This window comes from Hyla sarda, chromosome 2 (assembly GCF_029499605.1).
Source record: "Hyla sarda isolate aHylSar1 chromosome 2, aHylSar1.hap1, whole genome shotgun sequence".
Taxonomy (NCBI): Eukaryota; Metazoa; Chordata; class Amphibia; order Anura; family Hylidae; genus Hyla; species Hyla sarda.
In genome coordinates this window covers 188,499,661-188,517,715 of record NC_079190.1, presented here as the reverse complement: position 1 = coordinate 188,517,715, position 18,055 = coordinate 188,499,661, and the positions used below count along the sequence as shown (strand labels likewise).

The following is an 18,055-nucleotide window of genomic DNA, read 5'->3' as shown; positions in this document are numbered from 1 at the left end:
AAAGTTGAATGTTGCTGCTTTGTCAATTCATTGAAGGAAATCAGGTTTATACTGCCTGTCAATCTATGTACCCTCACACATAGGGAGGACAGAACAGAGACTTCCATGAATAAGTATGTTATTCTGAAATTTGTTACCACAAACGATATATCAATCTGCTCAGATCCTCCTGCCCTGTAACATGATGTCTACAGATTGGATTGGATTTTCAATGTGACTCACTTTAGTGGAGGGGTTGTTGGACACATTTTGACCTAACAATAAAATCACAGTGCAGTGGATGGGTGCTAAATGTTTGTGAGAGAAATACCTCTTTAAAGCTAAGTGCCAGCTAACATGGTTGTCAAAGCTGGCACAGTGTTTGCCTATTAGAGTCCTGAACCCAAAACCAACCTAGCGATCGAGTAATAGCAACAAAGACTTCAATTTGCAGAAAAAAAAATAGGTAGAGAATTTTATGTATTTTTTATAGTACGGTGAAAAACACATTGTAGATTACAACATAAAGGGTAAAACATGTATGCATTCCCCCCCCCCATCATCTAATGCTATGAATAGCTAGTAGGAAACATTATCAGCAGAGTGGTATTAAACAGCGTCAGCAGAACCCCAACAGAGGCCGGACAGGAATGACAAGGTCATGACTATTTCAACAAACATTACAAAGAAACACTTAGATTAAAAAACAACCCACCAACTTCTAGAATGGAACTCAGAATGACAACAGCTGTCAACCTGAAAACATACTACTGGTCCTACATGATGACATTTGGTGAGTGGTTTATTAGGGTTTTGGGTTACAGAGATTAACAGTCCTCATCCCTATTATATCAACATATAGTCAAGCAAAAATGGGGCAAAGAAAAAGGACCAAATATCAGGATGTCCCGATACCGATACTTGTATCAGGACCGATACTGGACATTTGCACAAGTACTTGTACTCATGCAAATGCCCCAATACCTGATCTGATATCTGATGGCGGGAGTCCTGCCGGCAGGTATCATGGAGGTGCGGTAAGCCGCCTGAACTCTCCGCTCCCGAGATCAGCAGCTGAGCACACATCATAGCCAAGACCCGCATTAACCTTTAGATACCACGAACAAAGTTGATCGCAGTGTCTAAAAGTCCTGTGATTTATTGCTGGTAGCTCAGGGATGCTGATCGGGAAATCTGCTGCCAATCATGCCAGGCATTAGTAAAGGTGCGCCATTAACACTGATCAATGCTATGCTATGGCATAGCATTGATCAGTATGCAATCTACAGATTGCATGTAATAGTCCCCTATGGGGCTAAAGACGTGAGGGAAAAAAAGTGTAAAAAAAAATAAAATATAAGCCCTCTCTCAAATAATTTTTTAAAATGTTTTAATAAATAAATAAATAAATTATATATATATATATATATATATATATATATATATATATATATATATTCCCATTTAAGAAAAAATAACCCTGTCACATGACATTGAAAAAAGTAGGGATGTCCCGATACCGGTATCGGGGCTGATACTAGCCATTTGCATGGTGTCGGGGACTCGTTTAATGTCCCCGATACCATGCCCGATACCTGGTGCCGGTCTGCTGCCCCGTTCTTCTATCCTCCCGTCCGCATCATAGTGTTCCATGGAGGAGCACGTGACACACACGTCACTCCGCCTCCTCCCCTGCGCCCAGCGTAACGCTACGCAGGAAGCAGAGTGACGTGTATGTCAGATGCTCCTCCATAGGACAACACGATGCGGACCGGAGGACGGGAGAACGGGGCAGCAGAGCGGCAGCACCAGCACCCGACCCGAGGAGGTGAGCTGCCTGCAAGGAGGGGGCTGCTACTAATGTCTACGGGGGGGACCCACTGCTGTCTAAATGGGGGGGGGGGGGCGCTGCTGTCTAAACGGGGTGGGTGGGGGTTTAAATGGGGGCCCACTGTCTAAAGGGGGCTGCTGTCTACAAGGGGGGCTGCTACTAATGACTGCAAGGTGATACTACCTACTATTAAAGACAATCTTACAGCAGAGTCACCTGCACTAACTTGAATTCATGGGTAGATAGTGCAGGTGACCCGGTTTCTGCCGCGGCTCACCATGTGATCATCGGTCTCACCGACAATGAAAATTTCCTGTGCTGCTCATATTACAGCAGCCGCCTCCATTGTACACAATAAGGAATTCACATATACGGTAAACAGCGGCAGAAACCGGGTCACCATGCTGTCAGATTCCCCTCAAAATATAAGTACTCGTACTTGGTATCGGCGAGTACTAGAATTAAAGTATCGGTACTCTTACTGTCTTAAAAAAAAAATGGTATCGGGACATTCCTAGAAAAAAAAGTATCTGTAATTGGTATCGGCGAGTCTTAAAAAAAATAATAAATGGTATCGGGACCAGTCTCACTACAGAATTGTTGAGAGTTATAAGAGACCTTAATCAAGTCGCAAATAAAAAACCTGTAACAGGCACATCAAGGTTTCTTTGAGCCCCTCAGATCTCAGGAGTGCTTATCTCTCGCTATCCATTTCATAGAGAAAATATTCTCAATGTTTCAGGAGGGTAACCCCTTGCCAGAAATATATTGCTTAGTCCCCTGGCTTTCAGATGGAAATCACATTCCTCCTTAATTTATTATTTATTTTAAAGAGCACCTGTCACCAAACTAAACTTTTAATATATTGTTCCTTATGTAATCGTAAAACACTTTACGATTACATAAGGAACAATATATTAAAAGTTTAGTTTGGTGACAGGTGCTCTTTAAAATAAATAATAAATTAAGGAGGAACGTGATTTCCTTTTTACTTGCTGATAAAATTCTCAACTTTTATATGTTTTTAATGTGATTGAAACAAGGCCACTAAGTGATGCTGTTCTGTCAAACAGTTAGTTTGGTCTTCTCTCGGCCTGGCAGGAGACCAAACTCAGGAAGTGCATGCGGGGCATGGTGAGGCACAGCTCTCACAGGTTTCAGTGACGCTGTGCATGCTGGGGAACGCCTACTGCCGGGAGCTCACACAATGTGAGCAAGGGGAAAGGTATAATACACAGCTTTTTAAACCTCTGAAAAATGTTTTAAAGGGCAGGAGGGGTGTTGGGAGTACTTAGGGAATATAATGTGTTAGTTTAGAAAATATGGTTTGATGACAGATACTCTTTAAATACTATTATGGCATCATCCTTAATCCTATGTGTAAAATGTAGGCTGATGTCATTGATGTTCAAGCCTTCAGCAAAATGAACAAAGTCATCTTTATTATCAACCCAGTCGATAAAATGTCATCTATGTATCTGACCCCTAAGGTTGAATCTCCATACAGTATTACAGTAGGTAACCATAGACAAAAAAGAACCCGAGACACCAAGCCTGAGCAGAATTGTATCCACAGGCACCATTGATAAACAAGTGACACATGTTTGCAATGTCATTAAAAAGACATTGGGGTATCCTACAGGCGGATAAACATCTAAGTGAAGGCCATTCACCATCAGTATCAATATCTTGGAAGGGACGAAGCCTCAGATAGGTTAGTGCACAGCCACTACACCAGACCAGCAGGTAAACGGCTTGACAGGAAGATCTTGGGTGTAGCGGTTGTGTGGCCTGTTCATATATGCAGAGATAGAACTTCATCTAGACATCACCATCACTACAAGCACTACTTACTCTTAATCTGTCATGTAAGGAGCCGGCCCAAGCTCTTTACATGACAGTGCACTCAGCGGGACATCGCTGTGGCCAGTGATACGCTGACCTCAGAGTGACGTTCCGAGCCTAGGAAGCAGGGAGCCAAGCAGCGCCGGAGGAACGGGACACCGATACCGGCGCAACAGGGGAACGTAGGAAGGGGAGTTATTTTTATTTTTGCAGCCCGAGCACAGGGAAACTTATAAGTTTTGCACCGCATTTCTCCTTTAAAAGGGGTACTCCGGTGGAAAATTATTATAAATCAACTGATGCCAGAAAGTTAAACAGATTTGTAAATTGCTTCTATTAAAAAAATCTTAATCATTCTTGTATTAATTAGCGGCTGTATGCTCCACAAGAAGTTCTTTTCTTTTGGGATTTTCTGTCATACCACAGTGCTCTCTGCTGACACCTCTGTCCATGTCAGGAACTGTCCAGAGCAGGAGAAAAACCCCATAGCAAACATATGCTGCTCTGGACTGTTCCTAAAATGGACAAAGGTGTCAGCAGAGAGCACTGTGGTCGTGACAGAAAAGAAATCCAAAAATAAAAGAATTTCCTCTGTAGTATACAGCAGTTGATAAGTACTGGAAGGATTAAGATTGTTTAATAGAAGTAATTTACAAATCTGTTTAACTTTCTGGAACCAGTTGATTTAAAAAAAAAAAAAGTTTTCCACCAGAGTACCCCTTTAAAGGATTGTGGATAAGTGTCAGATCACGGGGGTTCGACCACTGGGACCCCCCCTGGCAGTCCGCAGAAAGGGGGCATGCCGACCACCGCACAAAGTGGCGGCTGACACGCACCCTCAATACAACTCTATGGGAGAGCTGGAGCGCTGCATTCAGCTATCTCCCGCTCTGCCACAGTGAGTGGGCGTGTCAGCCGCTGCTTTGTTCCGTCTATCCGCTGACTGCCCGGGCCTCATGTGGGAGAATGCGGGGGACTTCAGTGGTTGGACCACCCGCAATCTGACACTTATGCCCAATCCTTAGGATCCTGGAGTACTCCTTTAAGTATTTTTTGTTTGCTTGTTTTTACTGTTCTTAGGGTGTCATCTGTATACCCCTGGTCGTGGCAAATAACACACACCCATTGCTGCACCTGCAAGAGGATAATGCAGCAGTCTCCAAAGCATGGATCTTCAGCTGTTGCAAAACTACAATACCCAGCATGCCTGGAGCGCCAAAGTTGTATACCGTATTTATAACATCTGGCGGTTCACACTTTGGAGAACAGTGGAATAGGGCCTAAGAGGTTCTTGCACCGGGTCTCCCTGTTCTAGGGCATTTGCACACTCTAGACTTAGAGCAAGTTATCCACCCATACTAGGGAAACGTAGAAGGGCTTTTATCCAACAAAACCCTACAATGCCATTTTTGGCACGCTCCGAGCCTCTATATTGCCCCACTTTTAATATTTTACAAGAATATTTTACACATAGAGCGCATCTGCAGCATATTTCACACCGTGGATGCCCCCGGCAATCACAAGGACAAGTTCACTGCTGCGGCTGGGTAGCTCAGTGTGTCCACTCATGAATGCTGGCGGGAAATCTGCCGCTATGAGTGGACACATAGGGAGCAGCAGGGAGCTCATTATTTAGACTGCTGGCGGGCATCCGCAGCATGTAATATGCTGTGGATGTGCGCCGTGTGATCCTACACATTATGCATTTTTATTTTTCATTATATTAATTTAAAAAAAAAAATTTTTACTGAAATTTTTTTTACACTAATATATATATATATATATATATATACAGCAACAGGAGAAAACAGCAGCACACTGCTAGCACAAAGATATAGATGAAACATGAGAATATAGATAGAACATGAAAAGCTATACAGCTGTAATGCAATAGATGAAAATATGAAACTATGAAATTATGAGGTACTTAGCTCGCAAATTTGCCTCTATTAGGTGTATATTAGGTGCCTTGGATGTTTCAGACCTTGCAATGCCTGCTGTACTGTTCACACAGAGGCATATTCATAGTGTAGGGTCCGTCCCAGAACGAGGTCACCTTACCGTGGTGGGACGGTCCACACTATTTGGCGCCAAATTTGCAAGCTAAGTACCTCATCATTTCATAGTTTCATATTTTCATCTATTGCACTACAGCTGTATAGCTTTTCATGTTCTATCTATATACTAATGTTTTATCTATATACTCATGTTTCATCTATATCTTTGTGCTAGCAGTGTGCTGCTGTATTCTTCTGTTGCTGTACATTTAGCCCAGCAGCCTGCACCTGTAAGCCAGATCTTTACAATAGTTTGAAATTAATAGTGCTGGCCAACTTATTCTTTGGTTATTTATATATATATTTTATTTGCTATGCTTTGGAATACTTAGTATTCCAAGTTATATGCTGCCTGCCAGTTTTACACTGGTAGACAGCATATCAGGACGTGCGTCTGGCACGTCCTGACAGGCAAAAACTGGGGCAGACCAGGGTGCCCTTGTAAGACCCCCGGATGCCCAGGTAACTAGGGAGAGAGACAAAGGGAGCCCCCTCCCTCTGTCAAACTCCTTACAGCTCGCTTGTGACCATGGCTGTAAGGGTTAAACTGCCGGGACCGAAGTTTACTTCGGTCCCAGCAGTGCGGCAGGCCGCCACCAACCGGGGATCACACACAGCACCCCGCGATCGTGCTGCAGGGAAAACAAAGGAAGCTCCCACCCTCTGTCAAAACACTTACAGCCTGTGGTCACTTCAGACCTAAACTGCCGGGACCGAAGTTAACTTCGGCCCCGGCAGTGCGGCAGGGTCCCGGCTGTGTGTTACAGCCAAGTCCATCATACCGAATACCGAAAAAATTTTCCTGCATGATATGAATTTTTCCCCATACCGGTTTGGCCCCTCCCCCTCGGGAATGAATGAATTATCAGCCCAGCGCTGCGCTGTCCCTATAGGGGAACTAATCATATGTGACCCGCGAGCGCTGTTCTGCCCCCCCCCCCCCCCCAATTAATTATCAGCCCAGTGCTGCGCTGTCCCCATCGGGGTAAATACTCACATCACCCGCAAGCGCTGCCCTCCTCGTCCTCCTGTTTGTTGCGGCCCGCCAGCGCTGACACTCTATAGCTGTATACTTATGCCCAGGCTGCAAAAGGTAAACAAAAAACTATAACGCATGTTCCTACGTTGGCCTTAAGCTCTTCCTGGGGACGTGAACGTCAGAGAGCCAACAGCCCATCACCGGCCGCAGCGATGTACCGCCTCTGCCGATGATAGGTTGAGCGCACTGTCATGTAAGAAGCTGGCATCTTACATGACAGTGGGCTCAGCCTATCACCGGCCGAGGCAGAACATCGCTGTTGCCGGTGATAGGCTGACGGCTCTCCGACGTTCCCGTCCCAAGCGTAAGGCCGATGTAGGAACATGCGTTAAAGTATATTTTGCTTACCTTTTGCAGCCCAGGCTTAGGGATACAGCGAACAGTATACAGTGCCAGCGCCGGTGGCCCGCAACAAATACGAGGACAAGGAGGGCAGCGTTGCGGGTGATATGTGAGTATTTACCCCGATGGGGACAGCGCAGCGCTGGCCTAATATACCGTGGAACCGCCATGAAGTTTCAAAAAATACTGTGATCCACTAATTGGTCATACCGCCCAATCCTACTGTCTACAGGAAAGGTTGCTCATAGGAACCAATCAGATTGCTTCTTTCATTTTTCACAGGCCTTTTCAAAAATGAAAGAAGCGATCTGATTGGTTGCTATGGGCAACTCAGCAACTTTTCCTCTGGACGGGTTTCGTTAAATCTCCCCCATTCAATGTCTCCTGGCTTTTGGGAGAAAGTAGTGATCATGTGGGTAGACATCCTTTTGAGGCTTCTGTAGCAATAACGTAAAGCAGTTATCTCCAGATGTTGCAAAACTACAACTCCCAGCATGCCGGGACAGCCAACGGCTGTCCGGGCATGCTGGGAGTTGTAGTTTTGCAGCATCTGCGTGGTTCACGGTTTGGAGACCCCATTGTTATCTCAACCTGTGGCCCTCAGCTATTTCAAAACTACAACTCCCTCAGCCGCAGGGTGTCAGGCCATGATAGGAGTTGTGGTTTTTCAGCCTCAAGTTGGGGATGATGGACACTAAGATACACATTTCTGTGCATCTTTAGTTAGTAAAGCCACAGTTTAAATCCATTCTTATAAAGAAGGCATCCTCTAGGTTGGTACTGCCAAGGCCTCTGACTTGCCAGCTGTGCCCTGCTACCTACACAACTGGCGACCCTGTGCCCATTATGTGTGCCCCACATAGAACGCTGCCCTGAAACAACACGTTCCATCCATACCGGCAGGCGCCACTCTTCTAGGCCTATCCCAATAGAGCAGCAGCGCACCTGCCCGTGCAGTGAGGTAAGCAGGGGGCACATGACAGGAGCACATGGAGCCCCGCTCTATTTACCTCTCCTCAGTCTTGGTCTTCTGTTTTTTGCCCATGGTGACTATGTCAGTGTAGCTCTAACCCGGCTCTAGCTCCTCGCTGCATATGGTGCCCACAAGCTGCTGGGACCTTCTGGGGCGCATGCGCACGACCTCACTCCCCGGCGTGCCGTCACCTGTAATTGCCCGCGTGCAGCCAATAGGCGAAGGGTGTCAGGTCGCGGCTAAAGACGTCACTTCGAACTACGCTTCTACATTACAAGTCAGGAACGTCGGCCATGTTGGGAGAAAGGTTGTTGTTGTTTTTTTTGGAGAGGAGTGTATACGATTGTCTTCAGAGGTGAAGCCGTGCTAGGCAGTCGGATAAACACAACTCTGTAGACACTCGTGCCAGTTTTCCTCATTCGTCGCACATTCTGACTTTTGCCTGCCAGAAGTAAAAATGGCGACGGGTTTAAAAAATAAAAAAAATTACGTCATGACGTTAAGGCTACGGGGCACGTAACGACGTCAGATGAGCGCCTCTGTAGCACGCTTTGTAGGGACGTTTGGTTGTCTTGACAGTAATTGCTGTAAACGGAAGGGGCTGAGTGGAGGCGACAGTGAGGGGCGGCAGGTATGTCTGAGCCGGGACCGAGCGCGGCCGCCATTTAACTATAGTCTGTACAGATGTTTTCGTAGGATTTAATTGTCATTCACCTACGAGGCCTAGAGCAGCCGTCATTATGTCACCACCCACCTCCATCTTCTGTGGAGTCACCCTATATCAGGAGTGTGTGGTCAGCTATAACAGGGTGCCTACAGCTGTTGCAAAATTACAGTTGCTGGCAGGCTGGCCGGGCATGCTGGGAGTTGTAGTTCTGGAACAACTGGAGGCATCATTATTAGGGAACACTGATATACATTAATATGCTCTAGTGTCTGTAGCAGTGTTTCCCAACCAGGGTGCCTCCTGCTATTGCAAAACTACAACTCCCAGCATGCCCAGAAAGCCCAAGTGGAGTCAGCTTCTGCACCAAAGGCTGTCCTGACTTGCTGGGAGTTGTAGTTTTGCAATAGCTAGAGGTACACTAGTTGGGAAACACTGCAGGCTGGGTTCACATCACGTTTTTGCCATACTGTTTTCAATCCGTTTTTCTAAAGAAAACCTTATGGCAAAAAAAACGGATGGAACAGTATGGGAAAAAGTAAACCGTATGTGTTTTTAAACAGTATACTGTTTTTTAAAAGTGCATACAGTTCCGTCAGCTTTTATAGAAAAAAAAACCATTATGTTTTTGAAAATGTTGTCCATTTTTAATGGGAGGGGTCTTGCGTGGTTGACCACGATTTTGTCTCCGGTTTAAAAACTACTGCAACCGCATACGTTTTTTTTTTTTTTAACATGGACGTCAATGGGAAACGCACATATATACGGTTCCATATGGAAAAGCGTATACAGTTTTTACTTTGCACATGTGCATTTGCATCCTAAAGTCCCCACCCAAGACTATTCCCATTAAAAATGTAAAAAATTTTCAAAAATGTAGTTTTTTTTCCTATAAAAATGGATGGAACTGTATGCACTTTTAAAAACAGTATACTGTTTAAAAACACGTACTGTTCGATCCGTTTTTTTGCCATACGGTTTTCTTTAGAGTGAAACGTTCGGTCGGCTCATTTTTGCGCCGTATGCTCTTTTACAACCAGACCTAAAACCGTGGTTGACCACAGTTTTATTTAAGTCCGGGGGAAGAAGCGCATACAGCACAAAAATGAGCTGACCGAACGTTTCACTCTGGCCGGCTCATTGAAATTAATTACATACGGGAGCGCGAGGTTTCAGCTCCCCCCTGTCATTTGCACTCCCGTATGGGAGAAAACGTTATGTGAACCCAGCCTTAGATGGGCTGCAGCTTAACACTATTAGACTACAGTCAGCTCTTAAAGGGGTATTCTGGCTTTTAGCAAAGATTCATATATTGCTGATGCCGTAGAAAAGAAGCTATACTTTGCCTATCTCCAGTTCCCTGCAGGTCCTAGTACAGCTGCCATTTAGCTTCTAACAATCCACTGCTGCTCCAAGCAAGACCTGTTCGTTCAGCCAAGACAGGACACTGCTTCTGCCAGCAGGCTGTATATTGTGAATGTAGTTCTTAAAGGGAATCTGTCATCAGCATCAACCGCACTAACCTGTTGGTACAGGTTAGTAGTGCGAGTGACGCTGATGACAAATATGCTTACCACGGGCTGATCGTGGCCCCGTTCGCCTATTATCCTCCTTATTCCAGCGGCAGGCTTGATGCACGGGTTGTTCTCCAGCATGCTGATGTCACGGCTGCTGCTTCTCCAAACCTGTTCGCTGCCAGGCTGAGTGTGAAAGCAGCAGTGGGGATGTCAGCGTGCTCCTGGAGTACCAGTCATGCACAAAGCCTGCTGCTGAAATCAGAAGGATAATGGGCGAACGGGGCCACAATCGGCCCTTGGTAAGTATTATTGTAATCAGCGTCACCCGCACTAACCCACGACCCAATGAGGAGCTTCACTATACCCACCCCCTCTTGGGCCCCATTCACATCATATTTGGACAGCATGTTCTGGGCATATGTTTTTCTTTAGCTTTTGAGCCCATAATGTCAAGTTATAATACTATGTAATAGGCTTCTATTACCGCTGCTTTGTGCTGTTTTCATGCACAGTACCCACACACTGAAGTGCTGCTGTAGTACTAGTCTTTAAAGGGGTACCCTTCCAGTACTTATCAGCTGTTCATTTCTTTTTGGATTTCTTTTCTGTCTGTCCACGGTGCTCTCTGCTGACACCTCTGTCTAGGGCTGGGCGGTATACCGGTTCATATCGGATACAGTTTTTTTTTTCCCACGGTATGGATTTTTGCCCAAACAGCTATACCGGCCGGGCCCCTCCCCCACCCTCCGAATTAATTGTAGAGCCCAGCCAGCGGAGCCCTCACCTTTCCTGGACCATGAGCAGGGGGTCCGTAGCAAGTAACAAGCGTGTGCCCGGCTTCCAGTCATGCCCGTACACTCTGAAAACTATATCTATGGTTCTGGAGTATTGACAGTCCTCCAGAACCATAGAGGCAGTTTCCAGAGTGTACGGGCATGACAGGAAGCAGGGCACACGCATGTTACTCGGTGTGTGATGTGCGGAGAATCCTGTAACCGGTGCCCCTCTCCGTGTAACGCTCTCCTTCCCCGGTGGTATACTAGAATTCTCCCTCCCTCCATGAAAAGCAGCTGCCGGCCGCCGGTGAGACCCGTGAGGAGGCGGGGTGAGTGCGGGAGAGTCGGGGATGACATGTGTAGCTAACACCGGGGGGTAGGAGAGCGGTAATACTGTGATACCGCCATAATTCAAAAAAATACCGTGATATTAATTTTAGGTCATACCGCCCAGCACTACCTCTGTCCATGTCAGGAACTGTCCAGAGTAGGAGCAAAACCCCAAAGCAAACCTCTCCTGCTCTGGACAGTTCATGACATGGACAGAGTTGTCAGCAGAGAGCACTGTGGTCAGACAGAAAAGAAATTCAAAAAGATAAAAGCTTCCTCTGTATTATACAGCAGCTGATAAATACTGAAAGGATTAAGATTTTTTAATATAAGTAATTTACAAATCTGTTTAACTTTCTGGCACCAGTTGACCAGTCACCCCTTTAATGTTGCACTGCTGTAGTGCACCATTACTTCAGTAAATGCCTTCCACCCTGCTATCACTCCTGCTACTGAAGCATAGCTATTAGGGATCGACCGATATTGATTTTTTTTCTAGAGCCGATACCAAACCGCTGCCGCCGCCCGCTTCTCTCCCCTGCCGGTCCTGAGTCCAACCACCGCTGCTGCCCCACTGCCTCCCCCATCCCAGATTTTATAATTACCTGTTCCCGGGGTCCGCGCTACTTCTGGCTCCGACGGCGTCCCGAGCTGTCACTGTGCGCACTGACGGTGACGTGACTTTAAGGACGTCACTCGTTGCAGCGCACAGCAATAGCGCAGGACGCCGCAGGAGCCAGAAGTAGCGCGGGCCCCCGGGAACAGGTAATTATAAAACCGGGGAGGCAATGGGGCAGTAGCGGTCTCTGGCAGGGAGGCTGTGCGGGGGGGGGGGGGGGGAGGTCGCATTATACCTAATAGCTATGCCCCCTGGAGACCATGTGAATTATGACATATTTTTCTGGCCGCATGGAATGCTGGGAAAGGTCAGAGGTAACAGTAAAATAAAGACTTGCACTACAGCACTTTGGGGTCTTATGCATGAAAACGGGACCAAGCGGTGCATTGAGGTAATAGAAGCATATTACACTGTATTATTACTTGGCATCAAGGGCTCCAAGGATTATGAAAAACAAATCCTGGATTTCTCCTTTAATGAGCTGTCCATGGCAGTTTATTTTTTGTACTAGTTTTAGTTAGCCATTTTCCAGGACTAAATGATTGATGTCCTAGCCACAGGATAGTCTATTGATCAGTGGTGCACCAACACCCCAGCCAGTCAGCTGGGACCCCTGCGCTTTTAATTGTTTAGTGGTTGTGGTTTTGTTTCTTTTGGTATAAATAAATAATAATTTTTCAGGCTACAGTGGCTTAAAAAATGGCAGCTGACATGTTTAACAAAGCTATGGAGCAGCAGTTACTGCAGACTGCCAAGCTTATGGAGGAGCAGTTAGACGCAGAACTGGAAAAGCTGGAAAAGGTGGATGAAGATGAAATGGAACGTCTCAAAGAAAAGCGTCTGGAAGCTTTAAAGAAAGCACAGCAGCAAAAACAAGTAAATTACACTTGATACACTATAAAAAATAAAAATCCACATCCATCTGTTACCAGCACTTACATGTGTTACCTTGACCCTGTCAGCAGAATCTTATTACATTAGCCCTTAGGGCCTTTCATTTCAAGCAGTAATATGTGGGCACAGAAGACTTTTCTACATTTGATAGCATGTCTCATGTATAGTTGTTTTTTCTCACGTTAAGGTCCAGTGTCCCTGTATGTAAAATAAATTCTACCTTGTCAGCTGGGCATTAAAAACCTTTTCCTGTTTAATCTTTCCAGACAAGGTCAGACCAGCTTTTCATAGAGACATTTGTAAGACAATGGGCAACCTTGCTATTTATTGCAAGACATTGTACATTTCACCATGGGCTAGTGGTCTGACACATTGGGGGGATTTATCATTGTGTGGCTGTGTGCAATCATTCCTCTTGCCCCTTTTTTTTTCTTTTTGTTTTTGGCTTAAAGGGGTACTCTGGTGGAAAACATATTTATTTTATTTTTTTAAATCAACTGGTGCCAGAAAGTTAAACAGATTTGTAAATTACTTCTATTTAAAAATTTTTATTCTTCCAGTACTTTTTAGCAGCTGTATGCTACAGAGGAAAATCTTATTTTTTTTATTTCTTTTGTCTTGTCCACAGTGCTCTCTGCTGACGCCTGATCCTCAAAGCAAACCTATGCTACTTTAGACAGTTCCTAAAATGGACACGGACAGAGGTGTCAGTAGAGAGCACTGTGGACAAGACAAAAAAGAAATTCAAAAAGAAAAGAATATCCTCTGTAGCATGCAGCTGCTAATAAGTACTGGAAGGATAAATATTTTTTAATAGAAGTAGTTTACAAATCTGTTTAACTTTCTGGCACCAGTTCATTTAACCTGTTAAGGACCCAGGGCGTACCTGTACGCCCTGAGTCCGCTCCCGATCTATAACGCGGCCGGGACCCGTGGCTTATAGCACGCGGCATTGATCTCGGTGCCGCGTGCTATTAACCCTTTAGGCGCCAAAGTTGAACGCCGCATCTAAAATGAAAATGAAACCATGCCAGTTAGCTCAGGGAGCTGTTCGGGATAGCCGCCGAAATCCCGGCATCCCGAACAGTTACAGGACAGCTGGAGGATCCCTACCTGCCTCCTCGCTGTCCGATCGCCGAATCACTGCTCAGTGCCTGAGATCCAGGCATGAGCAGTCAAGCGGCAGAATCATCGATCACTGGTTTCTTATGAACACTGCAAAAAAAAAAAGTGAATAAAGATCATTTAACCCCTTCCCTAATAAAAGTTTGAATCACCCCCCTTTTCCCATAAAAAAAAAAAATGTGGTATCGCCACATGCGGAAATGTCCGAATTATAAAAATATATTGTTAATTAAACCGCTCGGTCAATGGCGTACTTGCAAAAAAAATTCCAAAGTCCAAAATAGTGCATTTATGGTCACTTTTTATATCATGAAAAAATGAATCAATAAGTCCTATCAATGCAAAAATGGTACCGCTAAAAACTTCAGATCACGGCGCAAAAAATGAGCCCTCATACCGCCCCATACACGGAAAAATAAAAAAGTTATAGGGGTCAGAAGATGACAATTTTAAATGTATAAATTTTCCTGCATGTAGTTATGATTTTTTCCAGAAGTCCGACAAAATCAAACCTATATAAGTAGGGTATCATTTTAATCGTATGGACCTACAGAATTAAGATAAGGTGTCATTTTTACTGAAAAATTTACTGTGTAGAAACGGAAGCCCCCAAAATTAACAAAATGGCGTTTTTTTTTTTTTTTTTTTTTTATTTTGTCTCATTTTTTTCCATTTCGCCGTAGATTTTTGGGTAAAATGACTGACGTCATTACAAAGTAGAATTGATGGTGCAAAAAATAAGCCATAATATGGATTTTTAGGTGAAAAATTGAGAGTTATGATTTTTTAAAGGTAAGGAGGAAAAAACGAAAATGCAAAAACGGAAAAACCCCGTGTCCTTAAGGGGTTTAAAAAAAAAAAATAACGTTTTTCACCGGACAGACCTTGGTAAGTTTTGCACAAATGAAAAATCACCTCAGAACTTTCTGTAGGATGTCACTTTCCTAAGGCAAGGCCGACATGGTATGAATATTTCTTTTTGAGCGTTTGCTTGATTTGCTGCATTTCATAGTAAGTTTTGCAGAAAGTGTCTGTTTTAAAGTTGCATGAAAACTAACTGCGCCAAAATTTTGTGCCAAATTAAACTTAGGAAAATGGCAGAAAGGCCATGACAAATCTCCCCCCATTGCATAAACTGATTAACACTTTTTTTTTTTTTTTTCTTTTGTAAAATAACACACAAAACATGCAGGGAGCACTGGAAAGTTTTGTGAACAGGGAATCATTATTTCTAAGTGAGGGCAAATAGAACATTTATCATTCTCTTGAGTGTTTATTATTTTCTCTTGCTTAGGAATGGCTATCCAAAGGGCATGGAGAATACAGAGAAATACCAAGTGAGAAAGATTTCTTCCAGGAAGTGAAAGAAAGTAAAAATGTGGTCTGCCATTTTTACAGAGATTCTACTTTCAGGTATTTCAAAAATATTCCTCCTTTTTATTGCATGTAAAAGTACAGTTTTCAGACTAACCTGTACTTGGACGCATCAACAAACATTTTACTTGATAAAAATAATAAAATGCACTGTTTGTAACTATACACATAATAAAATTAAAGGGGGTTACCCATGCTTAGAATAAACAGCTGGTTTCTGCTGGTTATTTGTGGTATTGTAGCTCTGTTCCATTGCAGTGAATGGAGCCAAGTTGCAATTCCACACACGACCATAGGACAGGAGTGGTGCTGTTTACGGAAGAAAACCTCTACTGCAGATTCCATAGTATTTAAAGGGGTATTCCGCCACTAGACATCTTATCCCCTATCCAAAGGATAGGGGATAAGATGTCAGATCGCCGGGGTCCCGCTGCTGGGGACCCCGGGGATCGCTGCTGCAGCACCCCGCTATCATTACTGCGCAGAGCGAGATCGCTCTGCACGTAATGACGGGCAATACAGGGGCCGGAGCATCGTTACGTCACGGCTCCGCCCCTCGTGACGTCACGGCCCTCCCCGTCAATACAAGTCTATGGGAAGGGGGCGTGGCGGTTGTCACGCCCCCTGCCATAGACTTGCATTAAGGGGACAGGCCGTGATGTAATGATGCCATGTAATGCCATGAGGTCACGCTGCTCCGACCCCTGTATCGCCCGTCATTACGTGCAGAGCGAACTCACTCTGTGAAGTAATGATGGCGGGGTGCCCAGCAGCAGGACCGCGGCGATCTAACATCTTATCTCCTATCCTTTGGATAGGAGATAAGATGCCAGGGGCGGAGTACCCCTTTAACAGAAAAAAAAAATTTTTTTTTGCATGCAAATGACACCACAATGGAAATCAACTGACTGATCCAGCACCGCTTTTATAAAGTGAAACCACAATGCAAATGTTAGCAGAGCCTAAATCTAAATAATTAAGCATTTTTCCTTTTCATATACACCATGTTTTAGAAGACTTTCCATATGTCGCCTTTCCAGAAACTTTCTAGCAGTGGGAAAAAGTGCTTCACAGACAGTGAGACCCTATTATTCTTGTAATATGGTAGAGAATGCACTTGGTTATTATCCCCTAGGTTTACAGATATCTTACACATCTCAGTGAATACCTTCAACTCTACTTCTCTGAACCACCAGCTCAGATTGACTGGTTTATTGCAGTAAAACTTCATTCTGCGTATGGTCACCATATATCCTGTCTTATGTATTACATCTTTACATTACTTGGAACAAGTTTGCATTTATAACTCTGCATCAACCATGGATTCTCTGATATCCTATCATGGCTCTCGAATTTTTAACCTTATAATTTTAAGACAATCAGCATCTTTGTGTTACACTAAATTATCATTCTAAAGTTATCCACTCAAAATTTATGTTGTTCAAATAAATGCCATTTATAATGTATAGGTATATCACATTGTGTATGCAGGTACTATAAACACATTCAAGTTTAAACAGTAAATATGTAGTTTCTTCAATTTAATGTGACTGTGTTTCAGTAGACCAAGGCTGTTCTGTCACTCTTCCTATAAGCCCCGCCTTTCTCCTCCCACTCCTCTATGTCACAGTTCATCACCCCTTTGAGTCTGGCTTTTTGTCCTCCCTCCGGTTTGGTCATTCCTCAATCGCCCTCGAACGTCCTGGTGTCTGCCTTGATCCCTGTGTTACTTTACAAGGAGACATACAATACACATGTAACCTGTACGAATACCAACATTTACAAATACTCAACATACAACACACAGGGCCCACATTCTCACCAAAAAACAAAATGTAAAAGAATAAAAATATACAGAGCTCTTTCAAAAATTGGGAAAAATCACCTTCAATTGCTATTATTTATAATCAATAAAACATTAAGTGATTTTAAATGCCTATGGTAATATTCATAAATTAAATAGTGATCACTTTTTAATTTATTTTATTTTGTTTCATTTTATTTTCCTTGGCCAAACTTCTTCTCTGGTTACTCCTGTAATATAATCAGACCATTAATTGCATTTCCTTATACATTTCATTTTTTTCATCCATCCTGCTCTTCTGTGAAAACAAAACTTACAGTGGTCCCTCAACATACGATGGTAATTCGTTCCAAACGAGCCATCGTTTGTCGAATCCATCGTATGTTGAGGGATTCGTGCAATGTAAAAAAGTAGTCATACTCGTCTGTCCCCGCTGCTCCGGACCGCGTCCCGCTGCTCCCAATGGTGTCCCCGGGCCTCCGCTGGGCTCTCCTGGTCTTCTCTGGTCCTCCGCTGTCTTCTCCGGTCCTTCGCTCTCTTCCACAAGGCCTTACTGGGCCTACGTAATGACGTCATGACGTTGCTGCGTACGCCGTTCCTATTGGATGACGGGACGGCGTGCGCAGCTTCGTATTGATGTCACCGGAGAGGGCCGAGAAGACACCGCAGGACCAGCGCTGGACCCGAAGGGCACCCCAGAGCATCATGGCGGGGTAAGTAATACTTACCGCACCACACGGGGAACATTAAGCTGCTATCCGGCAGCTGCTTAAGCATTTTGCGCTGCCGGATAGCACTTAATGCGATGGCCCCGACATAAGAAAGCATCGTATGTCGATGCTGACATCGACATGCGATGGCCTCTGAGAGGCCATCGTATGTCGAT

General features: G+C 44.5%; 2 protein-coding genes across 4 annotated transcripts in view; one reads left to right on the top strand and one right to left on the bottom strand.

Moving 5' to 3' along the window:
• EIF5B (eukaryotic translation initiation factor 5B) overlaps window positions 1-8,284 on the bottom strand; it is an 87,053-nt gene extending 78,769 nt beyond the window's left edge. The window contains exon 1 of the mRNA XM_056555962.1: window positions 8,104-8,284. Within this exon, the coding sequence (XP_056411937.1) occupies window positions 8,104-8,138 (35 nt within the window). The 5' untranslated portion in view covers window positions 8,139-8,284. The remainder of the gene's footprint in view (window positions 1-8,103) is intronic.
• Window positions 701-18,055, top strand: part of TXNDC9 (thioredoxin domain containing 9) — a 30,986-nt gene continuing 13,631 nt past the window's right edge. Inside the window, exons 1-3 of one of the 3 annotated variants that reach the window (XM_056555965.1) lie at window positions 701-772; window positions 12,654-12,848; window positions 15,286-15,404. In XM_056555965.1, coding sequence (XP_056411940.1) covers window positions 12,672-12,848; window positions 15,286-15,404 — 296 coding nt within the window. In that variant the 5' untranslated portion in view covers window positions 701-772; window positions 12,654-12,671. Of the gene's footprint in view, window positions 773-8,260; window positions 8,374-8,545; window positions 8,698-12,653; window positions 12,849-15,285; window positions 15,405-18,055 lie in introns of those variants that run through there. The other 2 variants (XM_056555964.1, XM_056555963.1) reach the window with 2 other exon arrangements.